Raw genomic sequence first — 26,125 nt, forward strand, 5'->3', positions numbered from 1 at the left:
CACTAGTACAATATGTTTGATTCAGACCTGTGTACCAGCAGGGCAACAAAACATAAACCACATTATGCCTCTTCACCGGTGTGCATTGGGGATTATATGAGGTGGTGTCTAAAGAAAAGGGTAAAAAGGCCATCAGCGACCTTCCTCCTATACTCTTGCTGAGCTTGCTGAGATGAGTTGAATCTTTGCAGTGGCCCCCAGCATATGAGAGAGTACACATGAATACATACACTGTCGCTGCTGCTCCTACCTTCAAAATGTGAAAAACTGACCACTAATGACTTCTCCTCAACTGTCTGCTACAGCAGTCTGGTAGCATGTATCACCTTATAAATCTTGTTTAGTTTTTTGACATATCCAAGTGATTGTAATTCAATATGAATGAACATACCATCACGAGTGCCATAAAGTAGGGACAATTTGTTCTTATTCCCTATGGAAGGAGTATACTTATTGCGCTAATTTTCCTAAAAGAGATTTCAGTACCCTGACTAGCAAGCATCTCTCTCCTAATTTCATACACCACTTTGAATTTTTTCTCTTTAAGTCTACAGTAGATTGTTGACTCCTGCATGATTCATGTATTGAATGCTGCATGATTTTGCTTTGCTGAACAGGGTGATGGTGCTGAATGTGAAATATGTTGCTTTTTCTTCGCATAATGTCTGTATGGGTGTCCAACTTCAGGTGCGCACCCGCCTCTCAAGCCCTTGATCAGAGATTTTCAGTCACCAGGGTTCATTCAGTGCACACATGTGCCCTACGCCTCCTCATGCTGGGTACTGAGGCTATATAGGGGCGCATGGGCAAACTGCCCTCAGTTCCTTCTCAACTCCCTGGGCCTGAGATGCAGCCCTAGCATGTCAACTTTGAGTGTGCCTCGGCTATCCTAATATTTCTATAGTGATTGAGGTAATTTTTATAATTCGTTGTTAGTATATTTATAGTTTGTTAGATAAGTAGTGGGAGGATTGTTTTACCCCCTCTTTCCTCTCGGGAGACTTTTCCTAGCAGAGCATGCCTGGCTCACTTGGTTTCAAACGTTGCCTCTCCTGCTGAGAGGCTATTCCTGTGAGTGATGGCCACTCTAAGTGTGTCTGTTGCTTGGGGGAGTCCCATGTCTCCCAGAAGTGCAACTTCTGCCTGGCCCTCAAGTCCAAGACAAGGAAAGACAGGGAGATTAAACTCAGATACCACCTGAGTCTGGTCAGGAGACTCCTCTTCCCTTCAGTACATCTGTCTCCAGCTACATCCAGTGCCCCTTCTACCTTGGTGGAGGCTGCCCTTGAGAAAAGGAAAACTTAGGAAGCTTCAGGGAAGGCTTCCAGAAAAAGGAGCCAGCTCCGAAAAAGTCAAGGTCTCCAGTGAGATCTATGGTCTCCAAAGCCCCGACCTCTTGAGTCAATACCATTGAGTCAAAAGACAACTCCTCCGGTACCAGCAGGGCCATAAAGTCCTGGAACACAAAGGAGAGACACAGCACCAGTAGGGCCTCAGTACCTTCTACTAGCAAAGAGGGTAAACACAGATGCTTGGGACTGGCACCATCGAGTTCCACCCAGCCATCTTTACCTACAAATTCAGCCCAACTCTCAGTACCCGTGCATGCAGTGTCCTCGGCACTGAGCAAGTGATGACATCAGACACCCTGGTGTCTACTTTGGTACTCTCACCATTGGCGGTACCATTGGCTTCAGCTACCGCGTCAGTATTGATCCTTTACTAGGTACCACTGGAGTTCAGATATACTAAGGACCTCTCAATAGCGGATGAGCCAGAGGCCCTGCTCTTCATGGGTACTGAGCACCTCTTGGTACCGATACCCCGATCTCCAGACCACTGTTACCTTTATCATCCAAACTTGTAATCTCATAAAAAAAAATCAGGTTAGTTGGACAGGATCTGTTTTCTTTAAACCCATGTTGAATGACATTAATTACATTACCCTCCCTTAATTCTAAATTAATCAAATCCCATATCAGCTGCTCCATTATCTTGCCTGGGATTGATGTCAGGTTTACAGGCCTATATGTACATAGGTCATCCCATTTACCCTTTTTGAAAATAAGCACATTATCTTCGTTCAGTCTTCTGGAACTTGTTCCATGCTCCAAGACTTACTGAAAATGAACATGAACAGTCCAGCGAGCTCCTCAGCCAACTCTTTTAAAAATCTTGGATGCAAGTTATCTGGACCTTCTGATTTTAAAATGTCTAATTTTAGTAGCTTCTGTTTAACATCCCCCAGAGATACTAATGGAATGGAAAAGAGTGTTGTCATCCCCATAGGATGAGACTATACCATGTTTTTTGTCAAATATGGAACAGAAATATTTACTGAACACTTCCACTTTTTCTGCATTATTATTGATAATTCTCCATTGCCATCTAGGACCAATACCATTGTCAGGATATTTTGTTCTAAATATATTTTTAAAACTCCTCCTCCTATGTCAAAGGTTCATTTGTAAAGAAAATTAAAGCAAAATCTATTTATTCAATTCTGAGTTAGATTAAATTTAAAAAAAAAAAAAATCTTTCTGCTCGGTAAAGACAGTTGCATATACACATAATAATTTAGTGCAAAAATGGCTGAACTTTACAAGCTGGAACTTTCCAGGTTGCTTATTTCTCACTGTAATGGTGGTTCAATATAATTAAGTTAAAAAAAATTGTAACTAATTGGAGCAGGAGGTTCCATTAGCACATGAGCATTATGTCCAGTCCTCATTGAGAATGCTGCGCTCACCGTTGAAGTGGACTGGCTCACTATGTGACTGAACAACTTTCTTAAAAGAGAGAGGAAAAAAAACTCTATTAAGATAATTAGCCTGAAGTATTGCAGAAAACTAATCTACACTATTTCAGTACACCTGCTATCCAGTCTATGTTGTTCATCGTAAGATATATGGGAAACAAACAGAAAATAATTGAAGTTCTTCAACAATCATATGTAACCTACTATTGCTATTATTGTAGTTCGAATACCTCTTAACTGAAGATCATAGTCCAGTACTACTTGGCTTGTAGACAAGGTAGAATTAAAATTAATTTGTATATCGAACTAAGCTTGGAAAAGTCTTCAGTTTTCATATACAGTGCCTGAATCTCAGATTAAAACATGTTTTAAGGTCTGTTGTAGTGCCTTGTTGTGTTTCCATTAACCCTTTGTCAGTGTCTGTATCGTTTCATTCCTGCTGGTTCTTCTGACAGATGACCACAATTTGGTTTGGTGTTTATTCTGTGGGATAATGGAGAAAAATAGTCCCCCATTTTAATCTACATTTTGTTGGTTATCTTTTAAACAAATGGAACACAACTGTTTTAGGTAATATTCGTAACAGACTCTTATGTCCTAGTAAATTCTCCTCCTTTTATTGAATCCCTGCTTTTATTCTTTTATGGATACAGAATACAATAGAAAGAAAAGAGTATATGATTGCATGTGTATTGATGGGTATATATAATTGGTTCTGAATTGTACACAGTTTTATTATAACCCATTTTTAGTTCATTTGTCTGATGCGTCTTTATCATATATTTTAACTAATAAAACAAGTAGCACAGAATTGCTGTACTTTTAAAATAAGAAAATATTGTCTGGGAGAACAAGCCATAACTTCCAACAAGTCAACAGACTGAACTGGAGCTAAATTAAGCTGCTTTGGCTAATCCTATGGGTTTCATTACAGATTCAGCACATGTACCGCTGTGCCCGAGTTCAAGGTCTAGACACCAGTGAGGGACTCCTTCTCTTTGGTAAAGAACACTTCTATGTGATCGATGGGTTTACGATGACAGCCACCAGGGAAATACGGGATATTGAGACACTGCCTCCAAAGTGAGTGAATTAAGAGAGTCAGTTTAGTTTGTTTAGTAAATAGACAAGAAACATTGTGTGAAAGATTGAAGAACAAAACTCTATAATATCAGACTTAGAATGGTCATGCACCTGCACCTGCTTCCACAATTGTAGATTGATATGCACAGAATTATGTATAAATCATGTGTTATTTAGCCGTGAACTCTAATTTCTTGTTCAGAGCATAGATGTCATGATTTTGGCTCTGTTATTCTTGGTTTTATTACTTATACTAATAAAATATCATAGAAAATTGTAGTTCAGAATAAAGATAATTAAGTTAAGCCTTGGAGAATAATTTTAAACTTTTGTTCACTGAGTTACAATAGTAGTTTTTCCTCCATGGTGACTTGAAAAATAAGATTTATAGTTGCAGTCTGCCTGGCTTAACAAACTCCATACAGTTGAAAAATAGTTTTTGATATACATTGGTGGTCATTTTTAACTTTCCTTCCTCTGGTTACCTACAGTATGCATGAGCCAATTATACCTAGAGGAGCAAGGCAAGGTCCAAGTCAGCTCAAAAGAACATGCAGTATATTTGCATATGAAGATATCAAGGAAGTACATAAAAGGAGATACCTATTACAGGTGACTCTTGTTTTGTTTCGATTGGATGGGAATGGAGAGAATTTAACCAGCATTGTTTGTTTGTTGAAAGTGTCACTTTAAAAATAATAATAATAATAATAATAATTCCTGGGGGTGATCAGCAGCTTGAAAGTGAGGCCATTTGGAGTCCCAAAATATGGATTGAGTTGCCTAAAATTAGCATCCAAGTTTTAAAATGTTGGCATATATACTTTTTACTTGAGGACCGAGTGTATTTTAATATTCTGGACATAGACTAACAGCACTGATTCGGACAGTTTTTAAGTTAGTTGGTGTCATCATTGTCAACTTTTCACTATGGCTAAACTGAGATCACCAAACATATTTCACTTGTGAGCTACAACAGCTGATTCTAAGAGGTGACACACTAATTCATTAGTCCTATTGTTTGTAACATCCTTTGATATCCATATTTTTCCTCTGTCCTTTCTTTCCAGCCAATTGCTGTTGAAGTTTTCTCAGGAGATGGACGGAACTATCTTCTAGCTTTCCAGAAAGGAGTTAGAAATAAAGTCTATCAAAGGTATTCCAAAATGAGTTAAATTACAGTGATTTAAACTGAGCATGATTAGTAGTGTTACTGTTTTTTAAAAAAAAGTTTCAAACATATTTGAAATTATTTTTGATAGCTATATTAGAATGGGCATAAGCCCCAGGAAAAGGGAGACTACACCACGTTACAGATTTAATCAATTTAATTGCAGGATATATCCGGCTCTGAAAACACCATACTATAGGTACCACAGAGAAACTGTACCAGTTAGTTAATCCATGGTCTATAGATACAGTATTGTATATGACACCCACATAGCACAGGGAAGGGCACAATAGAAATACTTAGGAACATTTGATGAGTTTTCTGCATTGTTTATATGTAATGCACATAGTATAGATATACTTGTAATGACTGACATTCCTTGTCCCTGAGTGTTGGCTGAACATACTGTCTTTACGTTTGGATTATTCTCTGGTGACCCAGATATGTTGTATAAATTAAATAATTTTGGGATGGGAAAAGGAGATTTTACAGTTCCAGGCACATGGAGAAGAGGGCTATGTGTACAGATAAAATAAGTTTGCTTGTGGATTTCAGACAAAAAGTGAGATCTGAAGAACAAAGGAAAGCCACTGGACATCTAGACATCTTATATTTGTTTCTGAGGGAATGCAGCTCAAGGTTGGATGTGAAAATGAGAGCCCACCCTTTCATGCCTATAACATCTTGCTGTCTGAAAAAGAAAAGAGTGTTGGTTTGTCTACACTAGAAAAGAGGTTGACGTTAGGTCCTTCTTCAGACAGAGAGTAAACCTATAGACCTCAACCAGCTGAGTCAAAGTTAAGTGTTAGCCCACATCTATGCTGGAGATAAGGTTTGTGGTTAGCTAAAACACTCCGATCTTACCTCAACCTCTGTTCTAGTGCAGACAATAGAGATGGTTAGAAAAATTTGACAAAACACTTTTTCATCAGAATTTTCCATTTCATCAAAATCGAAACTTTCCACCAAAACGGTTGATTTTGATGAAGGTCCAGTGGAACCCTGCCTACCTATCTGCCACCTCAGCTGAGTCAGACTTGGGGACCCCAGGGCTTCCAGGATCCTCAGCATCCCGCCAGATGGATTGCTTCAGAGTTTGAGTCAAGGACTGCAGGCCTCCAGGGTCCATGGCTTCTCAGCAGCCCAAGCTTCCAGAGTCTACCACTGTGCAGCAGCCCACCTGACCAGAGACCCCAAGGCTTCCAGAGTACATAGCTCTTTAGCTGGGGCTTCCAGGGTCTGCAGCACCGGACCAGTGTGCCATATGTATTGGCACAGAGTCAGGAACCTCACCGCTTCTGGGGTCCATGGCCCTGGGGCAGCCTGTCAGGCGGACTGCCTCGGTGTCAGGGCTCCATTCCCTTTCACGGGGACTTTCTGAAATTGGGGAGGGGGATTGTTCAGAATCAGAATGAATCAAATTTTAAAATATCTGAATTCTCCACAAAATGGAATTACCTTTCTCCATACAGACACACCCACAGCTTTTTGCAGTACTAACAGATATTCAACTAAGGTAGAACATTTTTATTAGTTTGACATTGTGTTGCAGTTGCCAAAGCAGTTGGGCAGCATGGCTCTCCCACACTAGTGGACTACTAGTTTTTCCTGGGTTATGACCTCTCATCTAATCAATGCATTTGAACTGTGCCTCTTTAATTCAAATACAGGAGGCAGTTCAGATTTGTGTGTTGGGCCCTGTGGCTTGTCCATACTGCATCACCCTTGTGTCATATTCTTCACCTGTTGATGCACAAACAGAGCAACAGTTCAGCAGTCCCTTTTTTAGAGCATATTTTGGAGCAGCAGCAAGCAGAATCCTTCAAAATGTTCCGCTAGCTACCTGCTGACCAGGACCCCCTACAGAACCCCTTCTCTGTCTGCTGATTGTTGTGGGGCTGCCACATGGGGCATGTGGAAGGGCAAGTCTGTGTGGAAACCATCTTAGGAGCCACAAAAGGAGAGTTCTGGCACAATTGCTCCCAGCCGACAAACCTGTGGCCTGCCAGAGAAAGGAGCACAGAGTCTGGGTGGCATCCCTCCCACAACAGCCGGATGCCTCTGGAGACATAACCACAAGGGCCGAGTTAGCTTGTTTCACCACCTGGAGGTCAGAGAGCCAGAATCTCCTCAGCAATCAAGAATTCTTTGAGAAATTCAAAAAATTCCCTCACCTCTCCCATCCCATCCCAGTCCAATCCAAAGGTTAAAGCTCCAGAGTCCTGTCTGTATTTAAGTGGATGACTAACTTGGTACCTTGCCTGTTGGTGTAGGAGGAGAGTGATCCCTTGTATCATCTCTTCAGTTACATATTAGAGGCTAAAGAGCATAGGGGAACACACTCACACACGAGCCCCAAATAAGAAATAGACTGGTGCATCACCAAGGGTGAGAATCCTTCTCAGAATGCCTGAAAACAAGAAAAAAGTGAAAAAAAAACTCCCCACCTGGTCATCTTTCCTGAGCTCCAGATCCTCTCTTGAAGAAGGGAAATTCTGTGTTTTGGATCATGTTCACCCCAATCAAAAGTAGAGAGAGACAATTCCTCTTGACATAATTGAGACCAGGGGGAGGAAGTTAGTGTCTGCTATTGATATCCAGAAATGCTAAACTTGCTACATGTGTTAAATACGAGATTTAAATATCTAACTTTGTTTGCAGATAGGAGATTGGGAGAGCGAGAGCGGGTAGTTAATTTTTTTTTAAAGAATTTACATGGCTGCTTGGAATCAAGTTGCCACTTGAACTGAGTTTTGGTGGTTGGATTCTCTTAAATAAAAGGTACACATGGAACATAAATGTAATTAATTTTATTCTTTTAACTAATGTAGGTTTTTGGCTGTGGTTCCATCTTTAACTGATAGTTCAGAGTCTGTGTCTGGACAGAGACCTAACACCAGTGTAGAACAAGGGTATGTGGTTCTTTTCCTAAAAATCTATTGCTCAGAATGTCAAGTGAAGAGACTGTCGTTTTCAGTGTTTGCTGTGGGTGTGTTGGTCCCAGGGTATTAGATAGGCAAGGTGGGTGAAGTAATATCTCACCAAGCTCCTCATCAGAAGCAAGCTCCCTATACACCGGGACCCACCAACTCAAAGCAGCACCAGACCCTGCTGTAACAACAGATGCAAAGTCTGCAGACATATCTCCACCGCTACAATGATCTCTCTCACACTCACACTCTCTCTCACACACACACACACACACACTATCTTTCAATATCCAGGGGCCCTCCCAACATGTGGAGTGCCTCATCCAGTGCACTAAGTGCCCCAATAACAACTGTAGGTGAAACCAGACAATCGCTACTCTCTCGAATGAACTCTTACAGAAAAATGATAAAAGACAAAAACGCCCTATCACTTCAGGATAAGCACTTTTCACAGGTCAGATATAAAGCGATCACTCTATCAGTTCTTGTCCTCAGAGGAAACCTGCGCAAACCTTCAAAAGACAAACCTGGGAACTTAAATTCATAATTTTGCTAGACACTAAAAATTGTGGTCTTAACGACACGGGATTTATGGCTTATTACAACCATCTGTAACCCACTAACCCCCTTCTTTGGTCCTATGACTGCAGAGGTGTTAACTGGCCACTTTACTTTGAATGGTCTCTAACATGTTAACGCCTTGTGCTAAACAATCTGTTCCAGCTTGTATTTAGCTGTGACTCTCTGAGTGCCTTTCCCAGACCTGAAGAAGAGCTCTGTGGAAGCTCAAAAGCTTGTCTCTCTCACCAACAGAAGTTGGTCCAATAAAAGGTATTTCCTCACCCACCTTGTCTTTTTAAATAGAGACTTATGTTGTTTAAAGTTCTGGATCTTCTGGAGAACTATGTATCTTCCGTGCTGAACTGCACTGCCTTGAGCCAGACCAACAAGAGTGATTGGAGATGCTAGGTCTAAAAATGCTGATCATCAGGAAGTTATTAGTGAGAAAAAGAAAAGGAAAATTCACATAAAACTTTTGATTTTATAAATTGCCTTTACCTGCAATTGCCTTTAACTTACAAATCCTGTTGGCACCACTGTTTTCCAACAAAAGTTATGTATATTATGTGAATTAACATTATTAATAAATTAATTTGTTTACTGTGAAATAGATTTCAGCCTTAAATAACTGTCCATAATGTGGGTCTTATAAGGTTAATTTGTCCTTGCACTGAAATGCATAGTTAAATGTTTTAATTACCTTTGTTCAGAAGTCAGCTAACATTTGTGCACTGATTTATGTGGGTGTCAATTTAATAGGCGTTGTACAACATTGCTAAGGTATAGTAGTGGTAATCATTGGTACTCTACTAGAGAGTAAAATGTAGATATTCAAATTCTAATGATTTAAGTTTTGTACCATGTTACAAAGATGCAGCCACAATATTGTGCTAAATAGAAAAATACTGACACATCCTTATTCCTATTAGGTCTGGCTTGCTTAGCACTCTAGTGGGAGAGAAATCTGTGACACAAAGATGGGAGGTAAGTATGAGAGTTCTACTGTGCTTATATTGTAGGAAGAGCCAAAATTTATAGTCATATGCAATGAAATATTTGAATAAAATGTGCTCATGTTCAGCAGGTTGAAAAATATAGTACCCTGGAACACTTCTCTCCACAGCAAATTGCTTTGCAGTATTTTGAAAGAAACAAGACTGTTTGCACCATTAGGCGTGTGAGACAAAACAATGCAGTAAATCTCAGAGAGTATTTCCACAAATCTTTTATGCTGTAGTTTGTACCTTGTTAGAGAGCTGACCACAGTGAAGATCTGCCAATTTAAGTGTTTGATTATTCTAAAATGAACTAAAATGCTAATATTTATCCTTTTTAAGAGAGGAGAAATCAGTAATTTCCAGTACCTGATGCACTTGAACACTCTGGCTGGCAGATCCTATAATGATCTCATGCAGTACCCTGTCTTCCCCTGGATCCTTGCAGACTATGATTCGGCGGTAAATATGAAAACTTATCTATGTCATATTAATATTTGTACATGTTTATTTTTAAGGTGCACCAACACTATAGTTGGTTCACATTACCTCAATGGAGCTGGGACGTATTCAGTTTTCCAAATCTTTAATTTCAGTTTACTTTCTTACTACACCCATTCCTACGATGAGCTCCACGCAGACCTGTGACCCTGAACTGTGCAGAGTCCCATTGAAGTTAATGCGACTCTGCACAGACAAGGAGGACTGTCTACAAAGAGCTCGTTGCAGGACCAAGGCCGAAGTTTTTTTGCATGGTGGCCTGGTGATTGACATGGACACACATATGCAGTGTTGCTTTGTGTCATAAATTTGTTCCTTGTAAATCTCTGCCGTAGTTCTCTAGACTGTTTCCCAGTGGCTTTTGTGACATAGCGCAGCGGTTCTCAACCAGGGGTCTGCGAAGCCCTGCAGCTGAAACCCAGACCCTGAGCCCCAGTACCCCCTGTGCAGCTGAAGCCCCAGTCACTGGCTCCCGCCACAGGGCTGAAGCACACAGCCCCTAGCTACCCCCCTCCCTGTACCTCGAGCTACCCCCGTCTGCGCACAGCACCTAGTTACCGCTCTCCTTGCACCATGAGCTACCCCCCGTCCATGCGCAACCCCTAGCTACTCCCTGCCTGCACCCTGAGTTGTTTTCAGACTTTTTGAACTGAGCGCCACGCACCCCCCTTTGTAATAATTTTTGGTTCCGCTGCCCTCCCCCTCCCCACAGTCCAGATAGGCTGGGTGGCCTGCTGAGGTGAGTCGGGGTAGAGGAGGAGCTCCCTCCCCAGACCCTGCTGTGCAGAGCTGGTCCCTGCCTTCCCCCCCCCCCCCCCCCCCCCCCCCAAAAATAGAAGTCAAATTACATCTATGTCTGAGGGGCCTGGCCCCACCTAACCCGGAGTCCCTCCTCCCCCACTGGGCCCTGGAGTTTTTATATCATTTGCGGGGGAGGGGCTCAGAAAGAAAAAGGTTGAGAACCCCTGACATAGCGGAAGTATTCCTGTTTGGGAGACATTGCAGTCTCTCAAGAAATTTAGCCCCAACCTTATGAAAGTGACAAACCTAGTTTTGGAAAAGCGGAAAATGATATTAATGTTAGTTTGGGAAGTACCTTTGGCCAGTCAGTTTGTACCTAAGGGTGGGCATAAGGTGCTGTGATGAAGACCTGCTGCTGAGGGTAGCTTTTGCAGGGATGCGGGGGAGACATAAAGCACCCCCACTATTAGAATGTAGTAAAGATATCTTCTTGAATTAGGCTAAACAATTCTTTAGAAAAGCATAACTAACTAGATGAGCTAAATCATTGCTGCTGCTTACGATATGCGGCTCTACAAGGAAGAGATAAATACTATATAGCTCATAAGGGTGCTCGCCTTGATCAGCCAGTGCAGAGTGCTTTTAAGAATCTGTATTTGTTTATTTTAAAAGGAACTGGATCTTACTAATCCCAAGACATTCAGAAACCTGGCCAAACCGATGGGAGCACAGACAGAGGAAAGATTAGCACAGTACAAAAAGCGATACAAAGATTGGGAAGATCCTAATGGTAAGTGATTGTACAAATGCAGATCTTGAAGAGCAGAGATGGGCGCATTTTAAGTTAGTCAGTGTGCCTGTCTTCTTCCTCCAAGAACATCCTAAACACCTTTTGCATATGTGCATACCAGATCCTGTGGGAGGGCACAAAGGGTTGTGGTGTGGCCACTTTATGCCAATGTCCTTTTTAAACGTGGCCACAAAGCAACTCCAAGGCCCCCACTGGGGAATACCCTGGCTTAGAGATCTACTCTTCCAACCCAGGTGTCACTGGTGTGGGAGGCTGTTAAAACCTTGGTTATTTCTATGCCCATCTTCCCTGGTAGTTACAATGACCCAAGTGAAGGCAGCCCTCAGATCTGTTCTTACCTGCTCTTGGGAATGTACACACCCTCCCCCTTTGGTGCCTACACCAAGCTCAGCACCAACACAGAGATGAATGCCCGACTTGGTTTGTATGGCATTTCTGCCTGTGCCAGTGCAAAAAGGAGAGACACAATTCAGTCCATCAAGGAGATGCAGAATACTACATTAAGAAATCCTAATTGCGGCCCAAAAATAAATAAATAAATAAATAAAGCAGGAGTTTTCAACTCTTCCATACTACAGACTGCATGTTAATAGAGAGAGTCTCTCATGGACCACATACCCTCCTGATTGTGATCGCATAGCATCCCTGTGGAACTAGCTGTTTACATGAAAAAGTAATATTAGGAAAGCAGTATATTTTGAGCAGTTTTTAATGTGGTCTAGCGGCTAGAAATAAATAAAAACCACTATCATATGACCAGGCAGCTCTTCACAGACCACAGCTTGAGAACTGCTGAAATAAAATAAACAAGGCAAAGAAATAGGAATCTCTTTACATAGATAGATCTTATACAGCTTATTCATTCAGTTCTCAGTTCATGTATTTACTAAGTAATCATTCATCTGAAGAAGACAATAAATGCAATCAGTCTCCTTATATTAGTCCTTTAAAATACGCCAAATGCCCCCTAGAACTGAGTTAGATTTGATATTTTTCTCAATTTTAGACTAATTCCCTTAAATATTAAAAATACGATCTGTGCATGTGTCCAAACTATTATTGTTATACTGCACTCCCTTCCTATTATGCCCTTTTTTCAGATGATAAGAATTTGATGATTCAAGAACATAAGAACAGTCATACTGGGTCAGACCAATGGTCCATCTAGCCCCATATATTGTCTTCCAGCAGTGGGCGGAGCCAGGTGCTTCAGAAGGAATTCACAAAACAGGGCAAAATTTTTTTTTTAATCTTCTGCTAGTTGCTCTTCAAATTCTTTTTTGGCCTGCCTATTTATACTTTTACACTAGACTTGCCAGAGTTTATGTTCCTTTCTGTTTTCCTCAGTAGGATTTGCCTTTCAATTTTTAAAGGATGCCTTTTTGCCTCTAACTGCCTCTTATACTCTGTTGTTTAGCCATAGTGGCATTTTTTTTATTTGGGGTATAAATTTAATTTGAGCTTCTATTATGGTGTTTTTAAAAAGTTTCCATGTAGCTTGCAGGCATTTCACTCTTGTGACAGTTCCTAAAAATTTCCATTTCACTTGCTTCCTCATTTTTGTGTAGTTCCCCTTTTTGAAGTTCAGTGCAACTGTGGTGGATTTCTTTGGTAACCCCCTCTCCCACCCACCAGGACATTAAATTTAATTACCTTATGGTCTCTATTGCCGAGTGGCTCCGCTATATTCATCTCTTGGGCCAGATCCAATGAACCACTTTAGGACTAAATCAAAAATTGCCTCTCTCCTTGTGGGTTCCATGACTAGCTGCTACAACAAGCTGTCATTAATGGTGTCTACAAATTTTATTTTATTTTATTTCTTCCTGAGGTGACGTGTGTCCAGTCAATGGGGGGATAGTTGAAATCCCCCATTATTATTGAATTTTCTATTTTTGTAACCTCTGTAATCTCCTGGAGCATTTCACCATCACCATCCTGGTCAGGTGGTCAGTAGCATATTCCTACCGCTATATTCTTATTGAAGCCTGGAATTTCTAACAATAGAGATTCTGTGGTACAGCTTGATTCATTTAAGACTTTTACTATATTTGACTGTTTCATATAGTCATTCCAATATATTTTTTACCTTGGTATTACCTTCTCCATTGATTATCATTGTTCTGCCAAGTTTCTGTGATTCCTATTATATTGACATTCTCATTTAATACCAAGCACCCATCTTCGTACTTAGACATCTAGCATTTGTATGCAAGCACTTATAAAATTTGTCAATATTTAGCTGTCTGCCTTCCTGTAATGTAATTGAATGGGACTTTCATTTGACTGTTTCTCTTCAGCTCCTACCTGTACTTTATCAACTTCTATCCTCTCCTCTTTACTAGGATATAGAGAATCCCCATTAATAAATCCTCCTCTCAGAGATGCCTCTATCCAAACCTTGTGTTCCTTCACACCTGTTGGCTTTTCCAAGCCCTTAGTTTAACTGCAATTTAATAGGTCACTACCAGTAATTTGAGGTCTGTTGTTCTAAAGTTACTGTACTGTCCAATACCAGCAGGTGGCAGAGTTCCATTTATGAACATCCAGCAGAATTGTGTGAAGACATTTGTACAGATGGCTTGTTGTTGCCAGCAAATGAAAATCTTTACAAAATCTGTAGTCAGCAATTCTGAGAAATATTAGAGCACTAAGCCTTTAATTCCACATCATAGAACAGGCTAAAGTAAAAATTCTCCTTTAGAAGAAGTAATTGTAGCTGTCTTGGAATGTTTCAATTATTCAAAGTATAAAACTGCTAAATGTGCAGTGTTGCTGGGCAAAAGACTGTTGAATTATGACTAGTGGATTACTGCCAAAGTTTAAGTAAGTGGTTTCAATGTCAAATCATAAAGTTTAAATAGTCTTAGTTCCGCAAATATGAAAGCTGCAAATACCAATTTTTAATGTGTTCAGGGTCATACTGTTCTCACAGTCTAGCACTTCTTAAACCTATTAATTTCTTAATTTACTGCAGATTTTATCATGAACATTTCCTCTTTATTTCCTCTTCATTTGTAACTTTTAATTTTTCTTTATCAGGGGAAACTCCAGCTTATCATTATGGTACTCACTATTCATCTGCCATGATAGTGGCCTCGTATCTTGTCCGAATGGAGCCCTTTACACAGATATTCTTACGGTTACAGGTAAATTGTGTGAGATTTCATTTTTCTCTCTTTCTGTCTTGTTTAAATTTGAAAATGGTTAAAAATGGGAATCATCTGGTAACTCGATTCTCACTGAGCATGGCAGAAGAAAGAAAGTGCTGTAGCTGCATTGTTTTCTTCTTGGTGATTGTTATTCTCTTTAGGATAGCAAAGAGATTTTTATGGGCAGATGTATATGATCCTTCAGATGGAAGTCTGAACATTTTGAAAAATGTATGCAGCACGAAAATTCAACAGAGAGAAACAGCTTTTTATTTAATAAAGTAATAGTTCAAATCCAACTTTGTTCATCTATTGTTAAAAGAACTCATGCATCAGTTTCCCTCATTTGGTTCTCAAGTGTTTAAAGACTAATTTGTTAAACTAGTTTGTCAGTCTAGTATTGAGAGTCAAATTAACCAAACATTAGCACAGCCTGGAATTTTCTGACAGCTCGAAAATTAATTGGGTTCACAGTGGTACATTTTAAATATTTTCTTAGCTGGAAACCATCAGGCAAGAACATTTATTTTCTTTGGGCCAGCATTTCAACCAAAAAGACTAATATTTGGAATAGGGCTAGATCTTTTTTTTTTTTTTTTTTAACAAAAAATCCTGTAGATGTATATTTTTATGCTTCATATTTAGCATTATTGCAAAGAAAGATTATAGCAACCAGTAGAAGAAAACATAGTTTTAGACCCTTTTGTTGCAGGAGAGGTTTATTCCTTTTTTATTATTGTATTTATTTGACTGAGATAAAACGTTACCAAACGGTTTTACTTTACAGTTTTATAGACCTTGGCTGAGTCTGCTGTGCTGAGAAATATTCTGGTATAAAGATGCTTCTCATTTCATTCTACAGGGTGGCCACTTTGACCTGGCTGACAGAATGTTTCACAGTGTGCGTGAAGCCTGGTATTCAGCATCAAAGCACAACATGGCAGATGTAAAGGAACTCATCCCAGAATTCTTTTACCTCCCGGAGTTTCTGCTCAACTCCAATAACTTTGATCTAGGTAGGCAAAAGCTGCTGATCGCATCGTGTTATGGATGTGAAAACTGGTCCAGACATAAAACAAGTTCAGTAAAATGTATGTAACAAAGATTTATGTAACAGGGTAAGAAAATGGCAGATGGCTTACTGGAACTGAGCCTTAATTATCTTTTGATTATGGGAATATGTATTTCCCAATGCTGTGTGTTTATGAGCAATTATATAGGGAAATCTGGACAGTTCGTTTGTAACTCTTGACTTTTTCTTTTAGATGAATTAAGATGTTTTCTCAAACACCAAATACTCATTTTGACAGCTCATATAAAACTGCATTTTAGAAATTAAATTGAACAATAAATTTATATTTCCAAGGGAAGCATTTTTATTAGAACTCATACGTTCAGCAAATCCTGCTTTGGTAGGAGAATTTCTGATGACTGTTTTTCTGCCATATAATCTACCAGTCTTAAAGTAGTGTTTCAGTATTCAGGCCAAATGTGTTTAAAGGACAGACATAACCTCGGGTTTGTATAATGTGTTAGTCCATTTTGATATTTAGACTTCTAGGAGTGAAGTTCTTTAAGGAAAAGTAGCTGAAAGTTTGATAGATCATTTCCACTGTTATTTATTTAACTGCAGTGAAATTTCACTGAACTGTTGGCAGATCACACCACTGAAAGATAAAATAACAGATGTGAGATAAATATTAGTGTTGCCATAGCATCATATTTTTTGTTATGAGATTAACTCTTTAGTTTTTCCAAGTTCTATGCTGCAAATTCAATAATAGGTATTACTAACCATCCGCATCTTTTAAAAATCAAAATCATTGGTGCAGAATATTTCCTAAGAGTTTAGAAGCTTGAGCCAAGGATCTCTGACACATTCAGACACAAGAACATAGCAATTACTGTACCTGTTTAGACATATGGTTTTAGGGAAAGTTTCCTCTTAACCTTTATCGCAGGCTAGCTTATATTCTGAAACTCCCATTTCTATCCCTTTTCTATTTGTTTTTTCAACAACATTGAAACTTCAGTGAGTAAAAGATTCAGGGTCCAGTTCTGCAAGCCTTATTTATATTGAGTGGTATTTACAAGCATAATCCCATGAACTCAAGAGTGGGATTTTGTAGCACTTCTCAATGTGAATAAAGGTTGAAGAAACAGTCCTTCAAGGTTTACAGCAGAGGACACAGTATATGAATATATTCTGGTAGTTTAAAATGTCTTCCTTATATGGAGAAAATGAATCATGGTGTGATTCTACCAGTGGGATGCCTTTTTACTGTTTGCTCTTATACCATTTCATCTCAGGATTATTTTCCTCCATTATACAGCCTGTTGGCATATAAATCACTGAAAATGCACTGAATTCAGTAATTAGTAATTTGACACCTGCTAGTCCTCCCTTTATTTAAAATCAGACCGGTTAAAACTTTCAAAAAAGTGACCTGAAAGAGTCTACTAAAATGAACATCCAAAATGTCACTCCATCTGAGGAATTTATCTTCATATTCTGATATTTCTCATTTTGTATTTTTAAAACTTGTGCGTGTGTGTGTTTGAAAGGATGGAGTAGAGCTTTCTGAAGTTGTTTTTAAAAAAAAAAAAAACAGTCATCATTCAGTGCAAGCCAAATATGCAGAAAGGATCCTGGTTGTGGTATGGCTGCAAGAGGCTGTTGCGTGGGCTGTTTCCATTATTCTACAAAGACATAATTCCTTACAAAGTATCTACCCTGTGGCACAGAACTGTTTAAATAGAAAATATAGCTACAGCAAGATGAAATTAAAGTTCTAAAAACCTCTTTATTAGGAAGGGCTAAAGACTTTGGCTTCTCTGTAGTGAAAACTATTAAGGTAACTGGACCATTATTCAAAATTCTCAGAAGGTTAGATAACCATCAAATAAATCCTCATAGCTAAAAACCTATTAAACTTACTTTTAAAGGATTGTTACGGATGGGAAACTGAAATGACCTATCTATCTATCTATCTATCTATCTATATATATAGATAGATAGATAGATAGATAGATAGATATTATATATATATATATGCAAGGAACATATAATTCTGTGTCTCTACCCTGTTCCCTGAAATAACTTTAAGTGCCTTTATTTTATATTTTAAAAAATTACAAATAGTTCAAGCACTCTCACAAAACAACCCTATATAAAAAAATATATACATGATGGAGAAACATGTTTCTAATAAGGTGACAACTTTCGGGCTTCTAAGGGGCTATAGAAACAACAGTAAAAAAAAATGCTGAGAAATTTCTTGAAGCACTAACTATATAAAGCATGTGCCATTGTACCTGTAATATGATTTTTGTTTCTTTTCGTATTGAGATGCATCACTGTCTTTTTTTGCTTTTAAAACTTCAATTTATTTTGTAGGTTGCAAACAGAATGGTACTAAGCTTGGAGATGTGATACTTCCCCCATGGGCAAAGGGAGATCCTCGTGAATTTATTAGAGTTCATCGGGAGGTAATAAACATTTTAATAATGTAAAAAGCACAGAAAGTTTATTTGGACTTAAATACCAGTCTAGGGAGCTCAATGCATCCTTTGTAATCACTTTTCTATTCGATGTGCGTCTTGGGGAGGTACCCTGTTATGCTGATGGACTAAAGAACCAATGGTCCTCCATTTGCTCTTGGTATCCGTATTGACTGAGGCAGCTAATAAGGTGCTACTATACTGCTTTTCCTTTAAATGTATCAAAAACTTTGTGTAATTTCATCCATCACAGTCAGATAATAGACTCAGTCAGTGACTATCTGCTCAGTTTAATGCATACATTTTGAATTACAGGCTTTGGAATGTGATTTTGTGAGCGCACATCTGCATGAGTGGATTGACTTAATCTTTGGTTATAAACAGCAAGGCCCTGCTGCAGTAGAAGCTGTAAATGTCTTCCATCATCTCTTTTATGAGGGGCAAGTGGATATCTACAACATAAATGACCCATTAAAAGAGACAGCTACCATAGGATTCATTAATAACTTTGGGCAGATACCCAAACAGGTAAGGATGTTCTTTAACCTATTGTAACTATATGCCAGAAAATATTCAACTCCAAGCATTTCCAAACGCTTTCATATAAAAAGGCAATTCCAGTAAAAACATATATGGTATTTAAGTTTCTAATATGCATTTCTGTTCTTTGTCTGGAACTTAAGTTCAAGTTTTGTGGTTGTAAATACATTTGCAGAAATGCAGACTCAGTTACAGGTGAATCCATTCTCAAGCCGTTACATGCATCTAACATAAACTTTGGGTTTTGTCAGTAAGACTTGAGATTTCTCCCTTTTTCCTCATGCTCCAAAAGTAGAGGCAAGAGCTTATGGAGGAGCTTAAAAAAAACAACAAATCATCAGAGAGCCAGTGTGTTACTGCAAAAGGATAGTGCAGTATAAATTCTTCCCTGGCTTTTTGCTATGTGATAGAATACAGTTGCAACGTAGTGCACAGGAAGTTTAATTGTACAAGTTGTCTTGTAGCAAAATTAGGTAGGGATACATCACTTCCCTTTTTCTTTTTAACGTGGTTGCTTAGTTTTCTTTGGCATCTTCTCAGTCCTGGGAATGGGTAACGGGGCTGGATCACTTGATGATTACCTGTTCTGTTCATTCCCTCAGGGGCTCGTGGTATTGGCCACTGTCGAAGACAGGATACTGGGCTAGACGGACCTTTAGTCTGACCCAGGATGGCCGTTCTTATGTTCTTCTTCTTTGTACTGTAGCTGTTGAAAATAAATTATTAAATAATTGCTTTAAAAACATTGGTTCTGGCAGGGCTGGCATAAGTCACTAGCTAGAATTGAACTGGCAGAATTTAGAGGCAACCTTTAAAAACAAAAAGGATTGAAGCTTTGAAGAGTGGTGAAATTCTCTTTGAAAGGTCATTGTAAATTATTAAATACTTAAAAGCAAAGTTTATTGTATTTCCCTTGGGTAAAGGAGTTTGGGTTTGCCAATAGGTACAATAAGTATCCCCTGCAACGTTTCCTTTTGCTTTGTTACCATTAGGTGAGATATTATTGATATCCGCAGGTATTTCCCATGCTTGGACTGGGGAATATACAAGTACTTTTAATACCTTCCCAAAGGTGGCAGAAGAATAGTGTAGGTTGCATCAGTCTGTCATATTTCAAAATCATAAGTGCAGCAAACCCAACTGTCAGTTAGCATTATAGCAAAAATATATAGAAAACCAGTGAGGGGAAATTCCTCAATATTTAAAGTTTAGATAAGCATCCTAAAATGTGGATGCTAGTCTGGAACTTTGGATGGTCCCCACTAGACCAGGAGTGGGCAAATTTTTTGGCCTGAGGGCCATATCTGGGTATGGAAATTGTATGGCGGGCCATGAATGCTCATGGTTCTTGGCCAACGGGAGCTGCGGGGGTGGCGCTTGGAGCAGGGGCAGCGTGCGGAGCCCCTTGGCTCCCCCATGCATAGGAGCTAGAGGGGGGACATGCCACTGCTTCCGGGAGCCACGCGGAGTCATGGCATGTGCCGAGCAGGGCAAGCCCCTGACCCCACGCCCCCTCAGGAGCTTGAGGGCCGGATTAAAATGTCTGAAGGGCCGGATGCGGCCCCCGTGCCATAGTTTGCCCACCCCTTCACTAGAGCCCGTAACCCTCACATAATTGCCCACTCCAGATGGGTCCTAATTGCCCTATTTTTTTCTTCTTGAAAAAATGCCTAATGAACTGCTAACCCAGTCTTTGTTCTTGAATCTTCCTCCAACATCTCTCCCTCACCTAGCTCTCATTGTTGGTTTTATATGTATTTTTGCTGTACTGACAGTGGGGCTTTTTCCTCTTATGTTTACCATCATCATGCTAGTGCTATATGTGGGACCAAAGAAGTAAGATTTAATAGATTTAGTTTAAGTCTGGTAGGAGAGAGATTTTTAAGAAGAGTCTTAAAATTTTATTGGATTTGAGGCCCTGATGTTAAGATGTCTATAATTAACAATTTATTAAATTTACAAGAAAGCACACACCAATGTGCTGCAGGGGCTGGCAGCCTCAAAAGCTCCCCAACTTTCTTGGTAAATTATCCTGGAAAGAATTACTGAACAGGTGGTGGCTGTGTAGTGACTGAAATGAAACAAAGCCAATATGAAAATAAATGGTAGTTTGCTCTCCCCTTTTCAATATAATTTTAAAAGAAATTATGGCCATAAGGGAGGTTACAAGACATTTCTAAATAAAATGTTTATTATGTGAAAGTACATACAATACGTAGCATATATATAGTACCCACCATCAGAGAAATGGAGTATTTATATTGACTTTATATTTTGGTAAACATGGAGCATTTATGTCTTCACCTCTGATGGGCCATTTCCAACCACAGTCCAATTGCTTAACGTTGCTCAAGAGATCAGTGTTGACACGGAAGGTGGTAAACTTTGGAAAATTACTGACTCATCATCACACAATTGGCTGAGAACAATCAGGAGGCAGAATTTGATTCTTCTGTGTCATCTGTAATCAACTCCTCCCTGCCCACTCAGACTTTTTTCTACCCTTTGATTGTCTGTGTTATTCCAACAACGTGGCCTGGTGTTTGTGGGATATATTTATGTAGTTTAACTTTGAAAAAGTACCAGTTTGTAGTTCAGATTATAATAAATGTAGTAATATTCATAGATCTAAATTCATTTATCTAGCTTCCCTTCACAAAATTGCCCTCTGCTATTAGCTAGCAGTTTAGAGGTGGTCCTTAATCCAATGATAGGTTGTTCCTACCCATTGAAACATGCACTTGTAAACTGGATATACCTTGGCTGACAGGGTTCAGAAGCTCAATCTTTATAGTAAGATATAGCTGCCTTACATACAAAGAACATACGTTCCAGAACACAGACTGCACTATAGAGGGAGCTGATTTTAATAACCTGAACAACAGAGAATTTTGCTCATTCATTCTGCATACTTTAAATGTAAAAATCCAACAATAGCAGTAAGTGAAAGGATGGAGAATAACTTATTTTTGCCCTGGATTTTTCAGCAGAGACTTCTGAAAACTAGATGCATTCTTCAATATCTGTTACCTGTCTATTTATCATACTGATAACAATATTATGATACTGCTGCATCAGCAGTTTGTTACAAAGCCAAAAGGAAGTTCTCTTTTTGTCTGAAATAAGAATGTAAAATCACTTAAAACAGCAACTTGGCTATTTTAATTGTTTTCTAAAAAGGAAAATTGCTCATTGCATTCTAGTTTGGGTTTGTATTTTTCTTGAATATTTAACAAAAACATTTATATAAGAGGAACTTTATGTACATTTGCTAATTTATAGATTTTTTTTACAGTAAATCTGATACTGTTGGTAAACTTTAAAAGTCTTCACTGAATCTATAATCTTGTCACTAACTCGTGTTTTATTTCCTAACCCACATATTGCAGCTATTTAAAAAACCACACCCACCAAAGCGAGTTAGAAGCCGAATCAATGGAGAGGCAGTTGGAATGTCTGTCCCCCCAGGTTTCACAAGTGACAAGATCTTTTTTCATCATTTAGACAACCTGAGGCCTTCCCTTGCACCTGTAAAAGGTAAAACTCACCACAGTACTTACTCCTGGTCTCTTGCTAAAGTGTTCATAGTTCTTGCTAAATAAATGTTCCTTTTTCTGATTTTTCTTACCACTTGGGTTTCATACTCCACTAGACCTCCAGATTTAACACTTTAATCCTCTAAGATTCTGAGAGGCCCCAATTCCACTTGCCTTAGGCCTTTTCTATGCAAGAAAGTTGTACCAATTTTAACTAAATTTAACTGTTTCATGGACAAGGCCTGAAGGGGAAAGAATGAGCCTTAAGCCACATCCTAAAAGTTAACACCTTGTGTTTAATTTCAACAAACTGTCTGAAACCATCAAGGGAAGCAAATTCCAGAGCTGAGAACCTGCTACTGAGGTGCCCCGCCTACAACCTAAAATGTTTAAATCTAGCGAATGCCCCAGGTAAACTCAATTTTTGTGTGTTAACATGGGAGAAAAGTACTTTCTCAAGACTTCCAAGGAACATTTTGGGTACTGGCAATAGCACACAGAAGCAATAGTGTCACATCCAGCTCATGTCTGGCTTTAATTTTTTCAACCACAAGAAGATAGTAAAATTATCAAAATAGTTAATAGCTCATTTTTAAATTTAATTGGGTTTATACTGACGTGTTCTAAAACATTCATTAATAAATTATATTTAGCACGTATATCACATTTTCCAGCTGAAGATATTAAACACTTTACAAACATTAACTCGCTGTGAGTTAGGTAAGGGATATTATAGTGATCACTTCATTCACGATTGAAAAGCTCCACCTCTGGGGTAGAAAAGGAGCAGCTGTTTAACAGAGCACAGCAACGCCATACTGTCACCTAAGAGAGCAAGTGAAGAATAGCCATCTCTATTTGGAAATGCCAGGCAGGCAGACTATAATTATCAAATTTGAAATGTGGCATATGAAATTATTTGGCTGGTATTTTAGAATCAATGTTTTTGCTGTACAAAAAAATATCATGACCACAAGTACTTTAATGACCACAAGTATTCAGGCTCTTACTTCTATGTTTTGTCTGAAAGACCACGTCCAGCAACCCAGTGTCCCTTACTGATTCAGAGGGAAGAGTGCCACCTATGGAAGTGCCAGTACCTAGGCATCCCTAGGAGATCTGTCCAAATACTGATAGTGTCTAGCTGTGCGAGTTGATAGGATTACAGCACAAGTGACATCATTACTGTTTAAACTGATATAATATAAGCAGTGTGCGATTTCAGTTTCTATGGTGCATCATGGTATTTGTACTGTGATCAGAGGGGGCTGTCACATAATTACAAACAATATTATACAGTGAGGCTTATGTAATGGTTGTGCTTTTGTGTGTTTGCAGTAACATAAAACACATTGTTGTTTGTTATTCAGAACTCAAGGAGCCTGTGGGACAGATAGTTTGCACAGATAAAGGAATTCTGGCAGTAGAGCAAAATAAGGTTCTCATTCCACCTACCTGGAATAAAACTTTTGCTTGGGGCTATGCGGACCTCAGCTGTAGACTGGGAACTTATGAGTCGGACAAGGTTTGTGATCTGAATTTTAAGTTTTCCTGATGTTCTAGTATGTGTTCTTTACTAAAATCTAACTCCGAAAATATATTGTACATACAAGGGAAAGAATTTTGTCTGTGCTGTATTTATGCTGAAGTCTTCACCTGAAGAATGATAGGAAAATCAAGTTTACCTATTGCTACTAAAAAGTTAATTTCCATAATACAATGAACAAGAACGAACTGCAGGGTTTCTACAGTAAATCTACAGTATCCGGTGTGGCACCATCTTGTGGCAGAAATTGGCGCTGAAGGTGGTAGAATGAAAACCCAAAGAAGAGAGAGACTTTCTCCTGAGTAAACTAGGGACCAAAAATTGAAGATCAGACTCGCTTTTTATTGAATTCTTACTCAGGCAAATTCCCATTTACGGCAAGAAGAGAAATGTAACACACTCTTGAGAAAACTGCAACCTGCTAAGGTTAGGCAGGTGGTGAGATGCAACTGATGCTCCTGATTGACTTAAGAATTGTACACATCCTATTTTTTTGTTTCACTTGTTTCTTTCATACGCCTGTTTTGTCTTGTCTTCTAGATTGTTAGCTCACTGGGGCAGCGACGGTTATTTCTTGTACATTAATGAGTACCTAGCATAATAGGCTCGATCTGGTAGCCTTGCCTGTTAAATGATATAGATGCAGGATTTGGCCCTGGCAAGGAACCTGATCCCTAAAATCCAGGTCAGGCTCCAGATTTCTTAACGTTCAGGTGCATCTGATTGGCTCTTGTTCAGGCCTATTTCGGCCAAAAACAACCCTTTTGTGTGCTACTGGAGAAGTGGTCAGTATTGCCTGATAATGGCTACTAGTCTGGGAATTGCAGCAGGATGGGAGGGGAGTTGAGAGAAGGAAAACAACTGTTTTAACTGCAAGCACCAGTGCTCATCGGGAACAAATATGTAATATTCTCACTATATGCTTTGGCATTGTTTCCAATTTAATTGCATGATAAACATTTAGTATAGATTAATCTTAAATCCTAAACAGTTGTAAATTGTGTTTTGTTTGTTTCTTGGCATTCAAACTATGTAAATAATTTTCTTTTAACTGAAGTTACTTTCATATATTTCTTCTGACCCAACTTTTGAGTTCAGTTATCGGTGGAAAAAGATCAGTTAAATGACAGTGACTGTGCTGAAGTTTCCTTGAAAAGACTAATGCTAACAACAAAAAACTTGCAAGACTAGATGTATGCCTCCTTCACTTTCTATATGCCTTCTTCACTTTGTCTTTATTTTTTATTTTGTAGGCAGTGATTGTTTATGAATGTTTGTCAGAATGGGGACAGATTCTGTGTGCAATCTGTCCAAACCCCAAACTGGTCATCACTGGAGGAATAAGCACGGTGGTTTGTGTGTGGGAGATGGGCACCTCCAAAGAAAAAGCTAAAACACTCACTCTGAAACAGGTAAAAAATAAATAAATAAAATCACGTTCCAAGGTTGGAGGAAGAAGGGAGGGGACTCAGTGGCTCCACATTGCAGTAGGACTTCCAACTGAACAGATTACCATTCTAGAGTCACTGATTAAAACCACTCTGGAGCTGAAACAGTAGCTTGCTTTAAAAAGAACCCCAAGCAAAAAGTGTTTTTTGGGGAGGTGAAAATATGAAGGTATTTTGTCACTGGAAAGTGTTCCTGTGGGTGGGGAGAGAACACTTTTCTGAAATACTGCATGGTGTGTAAGCACTAATTTTTTTAACCTATTTGCACAAATAGCATCCAGCAACTTGCAAAATTCACAGATAGACTCTCCAATACCATTTGAATTATCAGACCCCTTTTACTGAAATCTTTTACTCCTTCTCTTCAAAATTTGACCTTTTCTACTTAACTGAAAATAATGGTTTTAGGGCAAAAACCTGGTAGTGCTGTGTTGGGGGAACAGCGTGTATTTGCTTAGAAAAGTTTTATGATGTTTCTTGCTTTGTTGCCTCAGTACATTGCTTTTTGGATAACATACTTAGACTAAGCCAACTATCTCTAAATTAGCATAAAATCTCCTGCACCACTGAATCAACTCCCAAGTGTTGTACAAATGGTATTTCATAGTTCTAGGTAACTCATCTTTATAACCATGAGTGTTTCATGAGGTACAGTTTAACTAACTTGTGAGAACAAATACACAAGTTAGTTAAAATAACTTTCATTTGATACTAGAGTAGGGTGTGTAACACTCATTATCCAAAGCCATGGTCTGAGTGGCCATTTTACTACATTGGTGAGGACTGTGGTACACCAACTCCTAGCAGTGCACAGCTGGGATCCCTACAGGAAAAGATAATATTTCCTCTAA

General features: G+C 39.0%; 1 protein-coding gene across 6 annotated transcripts in view; it reads left to right on the top strand.

The window, feature by feature from the left end:
• WDFY3 (WD repeat and FYVE domain containing 3) overlaps positions 1-26,125 on the top strand; it is a 289,358-nt gene that overhangs the window by 251,424 nt on the left and 11,809 nt on the right. For all 6 annotated transcript variants that reach the window (XM_005292053.5, XM_005292052.5, XM_042856446.2 and 3 more), the window contains 14 exons: positions 3,693-3,841; positions 4,333-4,453; positions 4,912-4,997; positions 7,844-7,924; positions 9,433-9,487; positions 9,841-9,960; positions 11,413-11,530; positions 14,594-14,700; positions 15,566-15,719; positions 18,101-18,192; positions 18,520-18,732; positions 22,134-22,281; positions 23,651-23,805; positions 25,080-25,238. In XM_005292053.5, coding sequence (XP_005292110.1) covers positions 3,693-3,841; positions 4,333-4,453; positions 4,912-4,997; positions 7,844-7,924; positions 9,433-9,487; positions 9,841-9,960; positions 11,413-11,530; positions 14,594-14,700; positions 15,566-15,719; positions 18,101-18,192; positions 18,520-18,732; positions 22,134-22,281; positions 23,651-23,805; positions 25,080-25,238 — 1,758 coding nt within the window. The remainder of the gene's footprint in view (positions 1-3,692; positions 3,842-4,332; positions 4,454-4,911; positions 4,998-7,843; positions 7,925-9,432; positions 9,488-9,840; positions 9,961-11,412; positions 11,531-14,593; positions 14,701-15,565; positions 15,720-18,100; positions 18,193-18,519; positions 18,733-22,133; positions 22,282-23,650; positions 23,806-25,079; positions 25,239-26,125) is intronic.

The sequence above is a fragment of the Chrysemys picta genome, chromosome 5 (assembly GCF_011386835.1).
Source record: "Chrysemys picta bellii isolate R12L10 chromosome 5, ASM1138683v2, whole genome shotgun sequence".
NCBI classification, from domain to species: Eukaryota; Metazoa; Chordata; order Testudines; family Emydidae; genus Chrysemys; species Chrysemys picta.